This window comes from Taurulus bubalis (genome assembly GCF_910589615.1).
Source record: "Taurulus bubalis genome assembly, chromosome: 8".
Lineage (NCBI taxonomy): Eukaryota > Metazoa > Chordata > Actinopteri > Perciformes > Cottidae > Taurulus > Taurulus bubalis.
Window position 1 is genome coordinate 180,658 of NC_136596.1, and position 13,813 is coordinate 194,470.

The 13,813-nt window shown below is 44.4% G+C and overlaps 1 protein-coding gene across 1 annotated transcript; it reads left to right on the forward strand.

Moving 5' to 3' along the window:
* Nucleotides 1-3,315: 3,315 nt before the first annotated feature.
* On the forward strand, nt 3,316-13,286 carry LOC306739753 (fibrinogen C domain-containing protein 1-like; the record flags this gene model as incomplete). The annotated part of the gene is made up of 8 exons (XM_079221802.1): nt 3,316-3,390; nt 3,719-3,834; nt 3,920-4,310; nt 4,733-4,865; nt 6,705-6,841; nt 7,348-7,444; nt 12,769-12,948; nt 13,024-13,286. The coding sequence occupies 8 exons, from the start codon at nt 3,316-3,318 to the stop codon at nt 13,284-13,286; spliced, it is 1,392 nt and encodes a 463-aa protein (XP_079077928.1).
* Nucleotides 13,287-13,813: the final 527 nt, after the last annotated feature.

Sequence of the window (13,813 nt, forward strand, 5' to 3'; positions counted from 1 at the left end):
GAATTATCTTTCAGGAGAAGCAAAAATGTCTATTTATTTAAGCAGAAAAGCCAGAGTGGAAAGCAGAGAGGGGCAGGAGGCCAGGGCAATCTGGATGTGTAACATCAGGGCCAGACTCGGGCTGGAGTTCCGGTTTTATAGACACATTGGAGACTTGGACACTTTTAAACAACGTTGGTGTTTTAATGATATTGTTTGCTCTGTTGTTGACAAGGAATTGGTGGTTGCACAAGTTTTTACCGGGTAAATTATGTGTGTGGGTTTTAACAAAACAACCTGTGATTTTAAAACATTAGCACTTTATTTGTAAAAGTTGAAAAAAGGATGAATATGTAAAATAAAGTGTTTTGAAAAATCTAAAAAAATCTCTCTCTCCCTCCCTCCCTCTCTCTCTCTCTCTCTCTCTCTCTCTCTCTCTCCCTCCCTCCCTCCCTCTCTCTCTCTCTCTCTCTCTCTCTCTCTCTCTCTCTCCCTCCCTCCCTCCCTCTCTCTCTCTCTCTCTGTCTCTCTCTCTCCCTCCCCCTCCTCTCTCTCTCTCTTCTCTCTCTCTCCCTCCCTCCCTCCCTCTCTCTCTCTCTCTGTCTCTCTCTCTCCCTCCCCCCCTCTCTCTCTCATCTCCTTCTCATCTCTCTCTCGCCAGCAGCAGATGGTTGATCTCTAGAGAACATAAAGTCTCTCGGTTTTCTTCTTCTGGACCTGGAGTCAGTGAGGTAACTTTATTGATTATTTCTGTTAGTGATCAATAACTCATCTGTTGAATGTATTTGTGTGTTTTTATGAATGAACTTCATTCATAAAAACACAATGTCTTTAAAGATGACGGCTCACTAAAGCAATGGTGTTGTTGTTTACTTTACAGTGTTTTATGAATATGATCATGTGTTACATGTAAAAAAATATATATATATTGTGTGTTTATATATATATATAACACACATATATATAATATATTATATAATTTTTTATATATATATATATAATATTTATATATATATATATATATATATATATATATATATATATAAAGACAACTGTTTAGGTGACAGTGAGGCGTTTAAAGTCACTTTGAGTAATCAGTCAAGATTAATTGAATTTGACAGAAACCGAAGCTGCTGAGCATCACAGCTGACGTTAAAGAGTCTTTACTGACACTTTATATAACAGGACTTTACTGACGTGTTTTAGAACGAGTCTTTACTGACATATTCTATAACGAGTCTTTACTGACATATTTTGTAACGAGTCTTTACTGACGTGTTTTATAACAAGTCTTTACTGACGTGTTTTATAACAAGTCTTTACTGACATATTCTATAACGAGTCTTTACTGACATATTTTGTAGCGAGTCTTTACTGACGTGTTTTATAACAAGTCTTTACTGACGTGTTTCATAACGAGTCTTTACTGACATATTCTATAATGAGTCTTTACAGACACATTCTATAACGAGTCTTTACTGACATATTTTGTAACGAGGCTTTACTGACTTGTTTTATAACAAGTCTTTACTGACACATTCTATAACGAGTCTTTACTGATATATTTTGTAACGAGGCTTTACTTGACTTGTTTTATAAAATAACGAGTCTTTACTGACGTGTTCTATAACGAGTCTTTACTGACACGTTCTATAACGAGTCTTTACTGGCGTGTTTTATAACGAGTCTTTACTGACATGCTTCATAATGAGTCTTTACTGACATGATATATAACGAGTCTTTACTGTCATGTTTCATAATGAGTCTTTACTGACATGTTTCATAACGAGTCTTTACTGACGTGTTTTATAGCAAGTCTTTACTGACATGTTTTATAACAAGTCTTTACTGACATGTTCTAAAACGAGTCTTTACTGACTTGCTTTATAACAAGTCTTTACTGGCATGTTTTATAATGAGTCTTTACTGACACGTTCTACAACAAGTCTTTACTGACGTGCTTTATAACGAGTCTTTACTGACATATTTTATAACGAGTCTTTACTGACTTGTTTTATAACAAGTCTTTACTGACGTGTTCTATAACGAGTCTTTACTGACACGTTTTATAACGAGTCTTTAATGACATATTCTATAACAAGTCTTTACTGATGTGTTTTATAACGAGTCTTTACTGACTTGTTTTATAATGAGTCTTTACTGACATGTTTCATAATGAGTCTTTACTGACATGTTTCATAACGAGTCTTTACTGTCATGTTTCATAATGAGTCTTTACTGACATGTTTCATAGCGAGTCTTTACTGACATGCTTTATAACGAGTCTTTACTGACACGTTCTATAACGAGTCTTTACTGGCTTGCTTTATAACGAGTCTTTACTGGCATGTTTTATAATGAGTCTTTACTGACACGTTCTATAACGAGTCTTTACTGACGTGTTTTATAACGAGTCTTTACTGACTTGTTTTATAACGAGTCTTTACAGACGTGTTTTATAACGAGTCTTTACTGACACATTCTATAACGAGTCTTTACTGACTTGTTTTATAATGAGTCTTTACTGATACTGATGTTTTATAGATAGGTATATCTAGAGGTGTGTTACTAAACTCACAGATAGGGTTATACAGGTGTGTTACTAAACTCACAGATAGGGTTCTACAGGTGTGTTACTAAACTCACAGATAGGGTTCTACAGGTGTGTTACTAAACTCACAGATAGGGTTCTACAGGTGTGTTACTAATCTCACAGATAGGGTTCTACAGGTGTGTTGCTAAACTCACAGATAGGGTTCTAGAGGTGTGTTACTAAACTCACAGATAGGGTTCTACAGGTGTGTTACTAAACTCACAGATAGGGTTCTACAGGTGTGTTACTAAACTCACAGATAGGGTTCTACAGGTGTGTTACTGAACTCACAGATAGGGTTCTAGAGGTGTGTTACTGAACTCACAGATAGGGTTCTACAGGTGTGTTAATAAACTCACAGATAGGGTTCTAGAGGTGTGTTACTAAACTCACAGATAGGGTTCTAGAGGTGTGTTACTGAACTCACAGATAGGGTTCTACAGGTGTGTTAATAAACTCACAGATAGGGTTCTAGAGGTGTGTTAATAAACTCACAGATAGGGTTCTAGAGGTGTGTTACTAAACTCACAGATAGGGTTCTACAGGTGTGTTACTAAACTCACAGATAGGGTTCTACAGGTGTGTTACTAAACTCACAGATAGGGTTCTAGAGATCTCCTGGAGGAGATTTTGTGTGAAACCATGAAGTGATGGCATGAATGATGAGACAACAGAGATAAACACTACAGTCCCCATGAGCCTTTGCAGCAGATCACCTGGCTCAGGTGTGCTTGTGTTTCAGGATGATGAACGACAGGTGGACCATCATGAACAACAGCAACTCAGAACTCGGCAGCAAACAACCAAACAAACACAAGGTACCAGAACCAGCTGTTAGACCACGCCCACTATGGCGTAACAGTCAAGACAGACAGACAGACAGACACACAGACAGACAGTAACAGATCTACAGTGAGTTAAATCTGTTAATCTGCAGCAGCTGTTGCTAAGATCTTCAGATTAAACACAGAGACGTGATGTACTGCAGGTCAAGTTACACCACAACAACACAACACCACCACAACACCACCACAACACAACAACACAACAACAACACACAGCTGGGAAGTAACTGAGTCTGAAGCTAACCTCAGCAGGAAGTTCATGCGTGTGCGTGTGCGTGTGCATGTGCGTGTGCGTGTTCAGAGATGCTGCAGCTTCCTGTTCTGGTCCTTCATCACACTGCTTGTCATCGCAGTGGTTGTCACAGCAACAGTCATCATCCTGGACCTGAACCAGTACCCTCTGCCCTTCATCAGCAGGTACCTGTCTGTCTGTTTGTCTGTCTGTATCTCTGTTTACCTGTCTGTCTGACCTACCTGTCTTTCACTCTTGTCATGGTACCAGGGGCCGAGTCTCCTCCTCTTCCTCCTCCTCCTCCTCCTCCTCCTCACCTGTGGTATCGACCAATCCCAGAGAGTCTGGCGCCCTGGTGTCGGTCTCCCGGGTAACAGATGGAGAGCCAATCAGCATCTTCCTGGACCCGAACTGTCCGGACTACAGCGAGAGCTTCCTGCGCTGGGAGGCGCTGCAGAGCTCGCTGCTGCGGGTGCTGGCCAATCATAAGGCCGAGGACTGGCAGGACGCGGGATTGGACCGCAGGCTGGGGGAGGAGCTGAAGGTGTTGTCGGGCCACACCCACAACCTGAGGCTGGAGGCTGATTTGCTGAAAAGAGGTCAAGGTGTTCTGGACCAGCGACTGGACGGGCTGCAGAGCGAGCAGAGCCGGATCACACAGGTGGTTATGAACACAGAGAAATAACGTCCACATTTAGTGCTTTATTTTGATTATTCCCCTAAATTAACAAAAAAGTTAGTGTTAGATAAAGCCTCATTTTCAGATTCAAACATTTACTTTAAACTGGGGAAGCTTCATGGTGATTTATATGTAATATCATATTTCTTATTCCCCTGCAATGTATTTAAAGTCAGAAAGTTTAAGAAAAGAAATGACAACAGACTACAACAACACTAGAAAACAAAACAAAATCTAAAGACAATAAACACAATTTATAGAATTTTATATTTAAATAAAAGTCCCACAAAATAATTGCACAAATATTTTAAAAACATTTAAATGAAATCAAAGTAACCCAAAATAAATTCCTTTAGAAGAAAAACACCATGATATGTCTCTTCCTCCCTCTTTCACCTGTCCAGGTGTTGTCTGACGGTCACTCAGGTGTGTTGAAGCTGGTTGCAGGTTTCAGTGATTCTCTAACGAGCCTGCAGAGGGAGACAGAGAGTCTGAAGAGACTCAACAGTGACCTGCAGAAGGACTCAAACCACAGAGGTAATACAAGTTAGTACACATTATTACACATTACTACATATAATACACAGTGTTACACATTTGTCTGGCAGTGGGGCAGGTAAAATATATATAAATAAACTGAATTGAATTAATGGTTCCTCTTGTTCGGTGGTGGACTGTGGTCTGGCATTGGGGCAGGTAGTGGTTCCTCTTGTTCGGTGTAGACTGTGGTCTGGCATTGGGGCAGGTAGTGGTTCCTCTTGTTCATTGGAGGACTGTGGTCTGGCATTGGGGCAGGTAGTGGTTCCTCTTGTTCGTTGGAGGACTGTGGTCTGGCATTGGGGCAGGTAGTGGTTCCTCTTGTTCGTTGGAGGACTGTGGTCTGGCATTGGGGCAGCTAGTGGTTCCTCTTGTTCGGTGGTAGACTGTGGTCTGGCATTGGGGCAGGTAGTGGTTCCTCTTGTTCGGTGGTAGACTGTGGTCTGGCATTGGGGCAGCTAGTGGTTCCTCTTGTTCATTGCAGGTCTGTGGTCTGGCATTGGGGCAGGTGGTGGTTCCTCTTGTTCATTGGAGGACTGTGGTCTGGCATTGGGGCAGGTAGTGGTTCCTCTTGTTCGGTGTAGACTGTGGTCTGGCATTGGAGGACTGTGGTCTGGCATTGGGGCAGGTAGTGGTTCCTCTTGTTCATTGGAGGACTGTGGTCTGGCATTGGGGCAGGTAGTGGTTCCTCTTGTTCGGTGTAGACTGTGGTCTGGCATTGGAGGACTGTGGTCTGGCATTGGGGCAGGTAGTGGTTCCTCTTGTTCATTGGAGGACTGTGGTCTGGCATTGGGGCAGGTAGTGGTTCCTCTTGTTCGTTGGAGGACTGTGGTCTGGCATTGGGGCAGGTAGTGGTTCCTCTTGTTCGTTGGAGGACTGTGGTCTGGCATTGGGGCAGGTAGTGGTTCCTCTTGTTCGTTGGAGGACTGTGGTCTGGCATTGGGGCAGCTAGTGGTTCCTCTTGTTCGGTGGTAGACTGTGGTCTGGCATTGGGGCAGGTAGTGGTTCCTCTTGTTCGGTGGTAGACTGTGGTCTGGCATTGGGGCAGCTAGTGGTTCCTCTTGTTCATTGCAGGTCTGTGGTCTGGCATTGGGGCAGGTGGTGGTTCCTCTTGTTCATTGGAGGACTGTGGTCTGGCATTGGGGCAGGTAGTGGTTCCTCTTGTTCGTTGGAGGACTGTGGTCTGGCAGGTGGTGCTGAGTCACAGAAGCACAACCAGTGGGGGCGTGTGGCCTCCTCCTTTCAGAGACCTGGTCCAGAGTCTGTGGCGGTGGCACAGGTGGTGGATGGCAGGCTGCTGATGGTGAAGTTCCAGCATATTCATGTCATGTTTCTGAATGTTTATGCTCCGGTTTCAGGACCTGAACGAGTGGGATTTTAAGGGTTTTAAGCAGCGCTCTATTATTTTAGGGGTCCACTACGGGAAGGTGAACGCCTCCAAGTGGCAGCTCCTGAACCTGTTGCAGGGAGAGACCAAGCTGAGACCTACAGCAGCAGGAAGTGGAGGGCAGGACGGGACAGGAAGCACTTCCTGTCTTCAGGTCTCTGGTCAAGGCTAGAGTCTGGGTTCACTGTAGTTTTTTTAAAGCATGAACAGAATGGAGGGCTTTGTTCAGAAATGGTGCTATGATGATGCAATATGTGGTGCGTCTGGGGACTAGTTAATGTTCCTCTTGTGTAAGACATGAAGTGACTGTGTTGATGTGTTGTTGTTGTTTCGTAAGAACAGTGCATTACCCTGAGATGCTGATTGTTAAATAAAGATTTTTCAAAAATAAAAAAAATCTAATTTCTCTCTCTCTCTCTCTCTCTTTCTCTCTCTCTCTCTCTCTTTCTCAGCTGTTAGACCCAGAGACTGCTCTGATGTCCTGGCGTCCGGTGCTTCTCAGGATGGAGTTTATTCTGTGTTTCCAACCCACGATCCCACCGGTTTCATGGTTTACTGCGACATGAGCACTGATGGAGGAGGCTGGACGGTGTGTAACACACATACACACACACACACAGACACACAAACACACACACACACACACACAGCAGCCCTGGCGGAGGTCAACACCCACCAGGAAAGTGTCTTACTTAAAGCCGATAATACGAACACAGCTCTTGCAGGCGTACAGAGACCGGCACCAGTTTAGAGGATCTGGTTCAGTTCAACCAGATCCCCCAAATATACTTCCATAGACTGAACACATGATAAACAACAGGAAGTAGAAAGTGTTGTTTTTTAAGATAAGATAAGATCATCTTTTATTAGTCCCGCAGTGGGGAAATTGCAGGATTACTGCAGCCTTGCACACAATAGAGACACATAGTAAAAACAATCAAGTAGTATAAATAAGATAACAATAAACAGTAGTAAAAAAACAGTAGTAAAAACAATAAGAGAAGAGTACAGTAGCAATTTTAAATTAAATATGCAGACGGAATGAGAGTATATAAAGACCAAAGAAATCAATAATCTTAATTTGATTGTGTGCAGGTGATTCAGAGGAGGGAGGACGGCTCAGTGAACTTTTTCAGAGACTGGCAGGCGTACAGAGACGGGTTTGGAAGATCTACAGGGGAGCACTGGCTAGGTAGGACATGATGATGGTGGTGGTGGTGGTGGTGGTGATGGAGGTGATAGTGAATAGACCTTTGTCCTGAATCAGTTTAGTCAAATTTAAGTTGGGCAAGAATAGGTGATTCTTGTCCAATTTAAACTTCACTGATTAAAGGGAAGACCTGCTTTTGTCCTGAGCGTAGTAGTTTTTGGTGCTATTCCACTAACGTGCTGGGGCGGAGTCAACACAGCTGTAGCTAGCCATCTCAACTTGGGTTGAAAGCCTCCAAGGATCTACACAACCATTATTATTACAAACATTGAAAAGGATTTGGACATTTTGGTGGGAGAAACTCTTCTAGAGGATGAGCGGTCCAGGCTAGGGTCCATTACACAATTTAGATCCCCTCCAAGCACCAGTTGATGTGTATTTAGGCTTGAAAAGGAGGCCAAAAGTCTGTTAGCAAAGTCAACGTTGTATGCATTAACCAACAGAACAGGTATATTGAATAGAGAGCCTGTCACTATCACGTATCGGCCGCAGAAGTCCGAAACAACATTTGTTGGAGTGAATTATATTTTTTTGCTGACTAATATTGCAACGCTACGTGCTTTGGTATCAAAATCTGAGTGGAACTCATGGCTAAACCAAGCGTTATGCAGTCTGAGCTGGTCAGATTTAAACAATGTGTTTCCTGGAGGAAAACTACATCAGCTTTTAGATGTTTTAGGTGTGTAAGCACCCTGGCACGTTTTATCAGTCCATACACCTTTTACATTCCATGAGATAAATCTTAGTTAACTCTTGGAGAGTTATCGCCAACCCTCAGAGTATCAGAGGGATTGCTAGTGTTAGCCATTAACGGGGATATAAAGGTGAGTTAGAGAAAAGGTTGTTAAGATAATGGTTGGAAAAGTGAGAAAGAGGATCACATCTGGTTCTGTCCTTCAGTTCCGTCTTTGTGATAACTGTATTCATTGTTTGTTTGCATTACAGTGTAAATTGTAGGCCAAACCCATATTACCCCCCAAAACAAACCCCAAAAAATAAAACAATCCTCGGTCTACTTCTGAAAACGAAGAAAACCGCAGGAAAAAAATAAAGATTAGATTAGATGGATTAGATTCAACTTTATTGTCATTACACATGTACAAGTACAGAGCAACGAAATGCATTTTAGCATCCAACCAGAAGTGCAATAGTAGTAAGCACCAATATACAGATAATAAGTAAGTATTTTATAGATAATAAGTTAACGCTCCAAGTGGAACTGTAGTATATAAATACGGAATATACAGATTGATTGATTGAGGTAATATGAACATATTATACAGGTTGATTGTGCATTAAATGAAAGTAGACTATGAACAGGAACTATAAACATAATTTACAAAAGGCAAGCATGGGGCAGAGTTCAATAAGGACACAGCTCTGGGGAAGAAACTGTTCCTCAGTCTGCTGGTCCTTGTCCGGAAGCACCTGAAGTGTCTGCCTGAGGGCAGGAGGGCGAACAGTCTGTGTGCAGGGTGGGAGGCGTCCTTGAGAATGCTGCGAGCTTGATGCAGACAGCGTTTTCTCTGGATTTCCTCAATGGCTGGAAGTGGAGTTCCTGTAATGCGTTGGGCAGTTTTCACCACCCGCTGCAGTCCCTTGCGAGCCGCAACAGAAACTTAGACTTCCAGAATCTAATCGATGAACTTGAATCCAATGCCCGGTCCAAAGTCGGCAGAGTGGGGAATAAGTCGCTTCCCAAAGTCTCGGCAAAAAAGCCTGACATACATTTGACCGGATCAGTTCCTTCTATTTTCGCCTCGATCTGTTTTCAAGATCATCCACTGTGTCAGCAAGAATGGAGTTTGTGTTTTTGAGCGAGGCGCAATTCTGTCACTGTAGCTCGACAGGTCTTCTTCGATACCGGTAACGCGTCGGCCGTGATCCTCCGTGGTTTCATGTAGTTTGTTGATCGAGTCCGCAAGTGGGGCCAAGGGCTCCTGAAGACTCTGAGGATACAGACACAGGAGTCTTTCGTTGGAGACTCGGAGGATAAAGACATAGATGTCTTTCGTTGGAGTGAAGACTCTGAGGATAAAGACATAGGAGTCTTTCGTTGGAGACTCGGAGGATAAAGACATAGGAGTCTTTCATTGGAGTGAAGACTCGGAGGATAAAGACATAGGAGTATTTCGTTGGAGTGAAGACTCGGAGGATAAAGACATAGGAGTCTTTTTGTTGGAGACTTAGAGGATAAAGACATAGGAGTCTTTCGTTGGAGACTCGAAGGATAAAGACAGAGGAGTCTTTCGTTGGAGTGAAGACTCGGAGGATAAAGACATAGGAGTATTTCGTTGGAGTGAAGACTCGGAGGATAAAGACATAGGAGTATTTCGTTGGAGACTCGGAGGATAAAGACACAGGAGTATTTCGTTGGAGTGAAGACTCGGAGGATAAAGACATAGGAGTATTTCGTTGGAGACTCGGAGGATAAAGACATAGGAGTATTTCGTTGGAGACTCGGAGGATAAAGACACAGGAGTATTTCCTTGGAGACTCGGAGGATAAAGACATAGGAGTATTTCGTTGGAGACTCGGAGGATAAAGACATAGGAGTATTTCCTTGGAGACTCGGAGGATAAAGACATAGGAGTATTTCGTTGGAGACTCGGAGGATAAAGACATAGGAGTATTTCCTTGGAGACTCGGAGGATAATGACATAGGAGTATTTCGTTGGAGACTCGGAGGATAAAGACATAGGAGTATTTCGTTGGAGACTCGGAGGATAAAGACATAGGAGTATTTCGTTGTAGACTCGGAGGATAAAGACATAGGAGTATTTCCTTGGAAACTCGGAGGATAATGACATAGGAGTATTTCGTTGGAGACTCGGAGGATAAAGACATAGGAGTCAAGACTCGGAGGATAAAGACATAGGAGTCTTTCCTTGGAGTCACAAAACCGGCAACCACCTCGACTATATTTTCACCAGAAACTGCTCTACATCTGACCTCACTGTAACTCCACTTCCTGTCTCTGACCACTTCTTTATCTCTGACTCTCTCCGACTCTCTGAAACTGACAACCCTCCCACATCAACAGACCAACAGACTCTGCACCTGTCCGTCGCAACATGCACTCCCTCTCTGCTCTCTCTCCTCTCCCTCTCTTCTTCTCTCTCCCTCCTCTCTCTCCCTCACTCCCTCTCTCCCTCCTCTCTGGCCTCCTCTGTTCTCTCAGCCCTTCCTTCAACTGACTCTTTCTCACTCATGCGTCCTAACTCTGCCACAGACATTCTCCTCTCTACTCTGTCCTCTCACAAGTCCTCTCACAAGTCCTCTCACAACTCCTCTCACAAGTCCTCTCACAACTCCTCTCCAGCTCTGTGGTTGTCTGACTCGGTGCATGCAGAGATCGGAAAGGAAATGGTGAAAATCCAAACATGCCGATGACCTGCTCGCCTATCACTCCCTTCTTTCCTCCTTCTCTGCCTCTATCTCTGCAGCCAAAAGCCTGTTCTACCAATCCATAATTTAATCCTCTTTTTCTGAACCCAAAAAACTCTTCTCCATCTTCTCCAACCTCCTCCCTCCACCCTTCTACCAAGCCACTTTGTTGACTACTTTCCAAACAAGATAGATGACATGCGCTCCTCATTTACTAATCCATCTTCTATAACTACACCTCCATTAACTTCATATTCTTCCCCTTTGCTTTCCTCTTTCACCCCCTGTCTCCCAATCAAGATTTTACCTTGGTAACCTTGGTAACCTCTGCCCACCCAACCACCTGCCCCCTTGACACCATCCCATCTCACATCCTCCAGTCTATTGCTCCTGACCTTCTTCTCACCAGTCTGGATTCAAGGCCTCAACAGAGACCAGAACAACATTCTGGACCCTCACCAGTCTGGATTCAAGGCCTCAACAGAGACCAGAACAACCTTCTGGACCCTCACCAGTCTGGATTCAAGGCCTCAACAGAGACTGCCCTCCTTGCTGTCTCTGGGCAGCTTCACACTGCTAGAGCAGCCTCTCTCTCTCCTCTGTCCTTATCCTTCTAGACCTTTCTGCTGCCTTTGACACAGTGAACCACCAGATCCTTTTCTCCTCCCTCCAGGACCTTGGTATCTCAGGCTATGCTCTTCCTCTTCTCATCCTACCTCAACGACCACCTACCGGGTAACTTGGAGAGGATCTGTGTCTGAACCTTGTCCTCTCACTACTGGAGTCCCTCAGGGCTTCGTCCTGGGTCCTCTCCTCTTCTCTCTGTACACCAACTCTCTCTGCTCTGTCATTCACTCGCATGTCTTTTCCTACCATATCTATGCCGATGACACCCAACTGATCCTCTCGTTTCGCCAATCAGAAACACAGGTAGCAGCATAAATCTCTGCTGTCTGACTGACATCTCTCAGTGGATGTCCACACACTACCTGCAAATTAACCTGGACAAGGCTGAACTACTTTCCCTTCCAGGAAAATGCTCTCCCACCCACGACCTCACTATTACCTTCAACTACTCACTGTTGGCCCCGACCCCGACTGCCAGGAACTTGGTGTGGCAATCGACAGTCAACTCTCCCTCACTGCCAACATTACCGCAACAACACGTTCCTGTAGGTCCATGCTACACAACATCTTGTAGGTCTATGCTACACAACATCCTGTAGGTCCATGCTACACAACATCCTGTAGGTCCATGCTACACAACATCCTGTATGTCCATGCTACACTACATCCTGTATGTCCATGCTACACTACATCCTGTAGGTCCATGCTACACAACATCCTGTAGGTCCATGCTACACAACATCCTGTAGGTCCATGCTACACAACATCCTGTAGGTCCATGCTACACTACATCCTGTAGGTCCATGCTACACAACATCCTGTAGATCCATGCTACACAACATCCTGTAGGTCCATGCTACACAACATCCTGTAGGTCCATGCTACACAACATCCTGTAGGTCCATGCTACACAACAGGCTCTGGTCATCAGTAGTTTCGCCTTCTTGAAGAAATTGTACGTTCTTGATTCTTCTTGTTCTGAGTTTGTACTCATGGTTGAATGCACTTATTGTAAGTCACTTTTGGTAGAATTGTCAGCTAAATTAAATGTTGATGTTGATGATGGTGGTGTAATCACTTTGGTCACTCCTCGCCATCGAATCTGACATTATATATGACCATTCCTCTGTCTGTCTCTCTGCCTGTCTCTCTGCCTGTCTCCCTATCTGTCTCCCTATCTGTCTCCCTGCCTGTCTCCCTGCATGTCTGCCTGACTCTCTGTCTGTGTCTCTGCCTGTCTCTCTGTCTGTCTCTCTCCTGTCTCCCTGTCTGTCTCCCTGTCTGTCTCTCAGGTCTCCAGAGGATGTACTCTCTCACCAGATCCGGTGGGTATGAGTTACGGGTCGACATGGCTGACTTTGACAACGCCACAGCGTTTGCTCTGTACGGTGATTTCTCCGTTGGTCGAGACTCTGTGAACCCGGAGGAGGACGGGTACCCGCTGGACGTGGACCAGTACTCAGGGACCGCTGGTAGGAATACTGGTGCTGTTCTATGCAGGTATCCACAGCGCTCAAGGTACTACCAGGTGTTCCTCTGTCCTCCAGGTGACTCCCTCTTGAAGCACTCTGGGATGCAGTTCACCACCAAAGACCGGGACCAGGACCAGTCAGAGAACAACTGTGCGGCGTACTACCAGGGCGCTTGGTGGTACCGTAACTGCCACACCTCTAACCTCAACGGGCAGTACCTGAGCGGAGGCCACGCCTCCTATGCTGACGGGGTGGAGTGGTCCAGCTGGACGGGCTGGCAGTACTCGCTCCGGTTCACCGAGATGAAGATCCGCCCTCGTACTGAACCGGAATCCTGATCATTTGATCCTAAATATGACCTCTGACCCTTGACCTTTAAAAACAATCCTCTGATTTAGGTGTCCACTTGAACATTGCATTATTTCTGCAACCACAAGGGCTGTTTGAATAATGTTGTGTTGTAAGAAAGGGAACACTGGTGAGATGTGTCTAGATGTATAGATATCAGTGTATTTGTTACTTAAGAGTTAATGAAGATGTGTAGATATCGGTCTATTTGTTACTTAAGAGTTAATGAAGATGTGTAGATATCGGTCTATTTGTTACTTAAGAGTTAATGAAGATGTGTAGATATCGGTCTATTTGTTACTTAAGAGTTAATGAAGATGGCACACACCTAAAGAAAAAGCACTTTCAGGAAGATGATCTCTTTGGAAGGATGCAGCGTCAGGTTTAAACCTCCAGATCACAGCACATGATGTGAACAGTCTCTCTGCACAGGTCAACTCTGACCAAGTGAAGCAGAGACCCTTAAACCAGACCGCTGACTTCTGACCCTTAAACCAGAACTCTGACTTCTGACCCT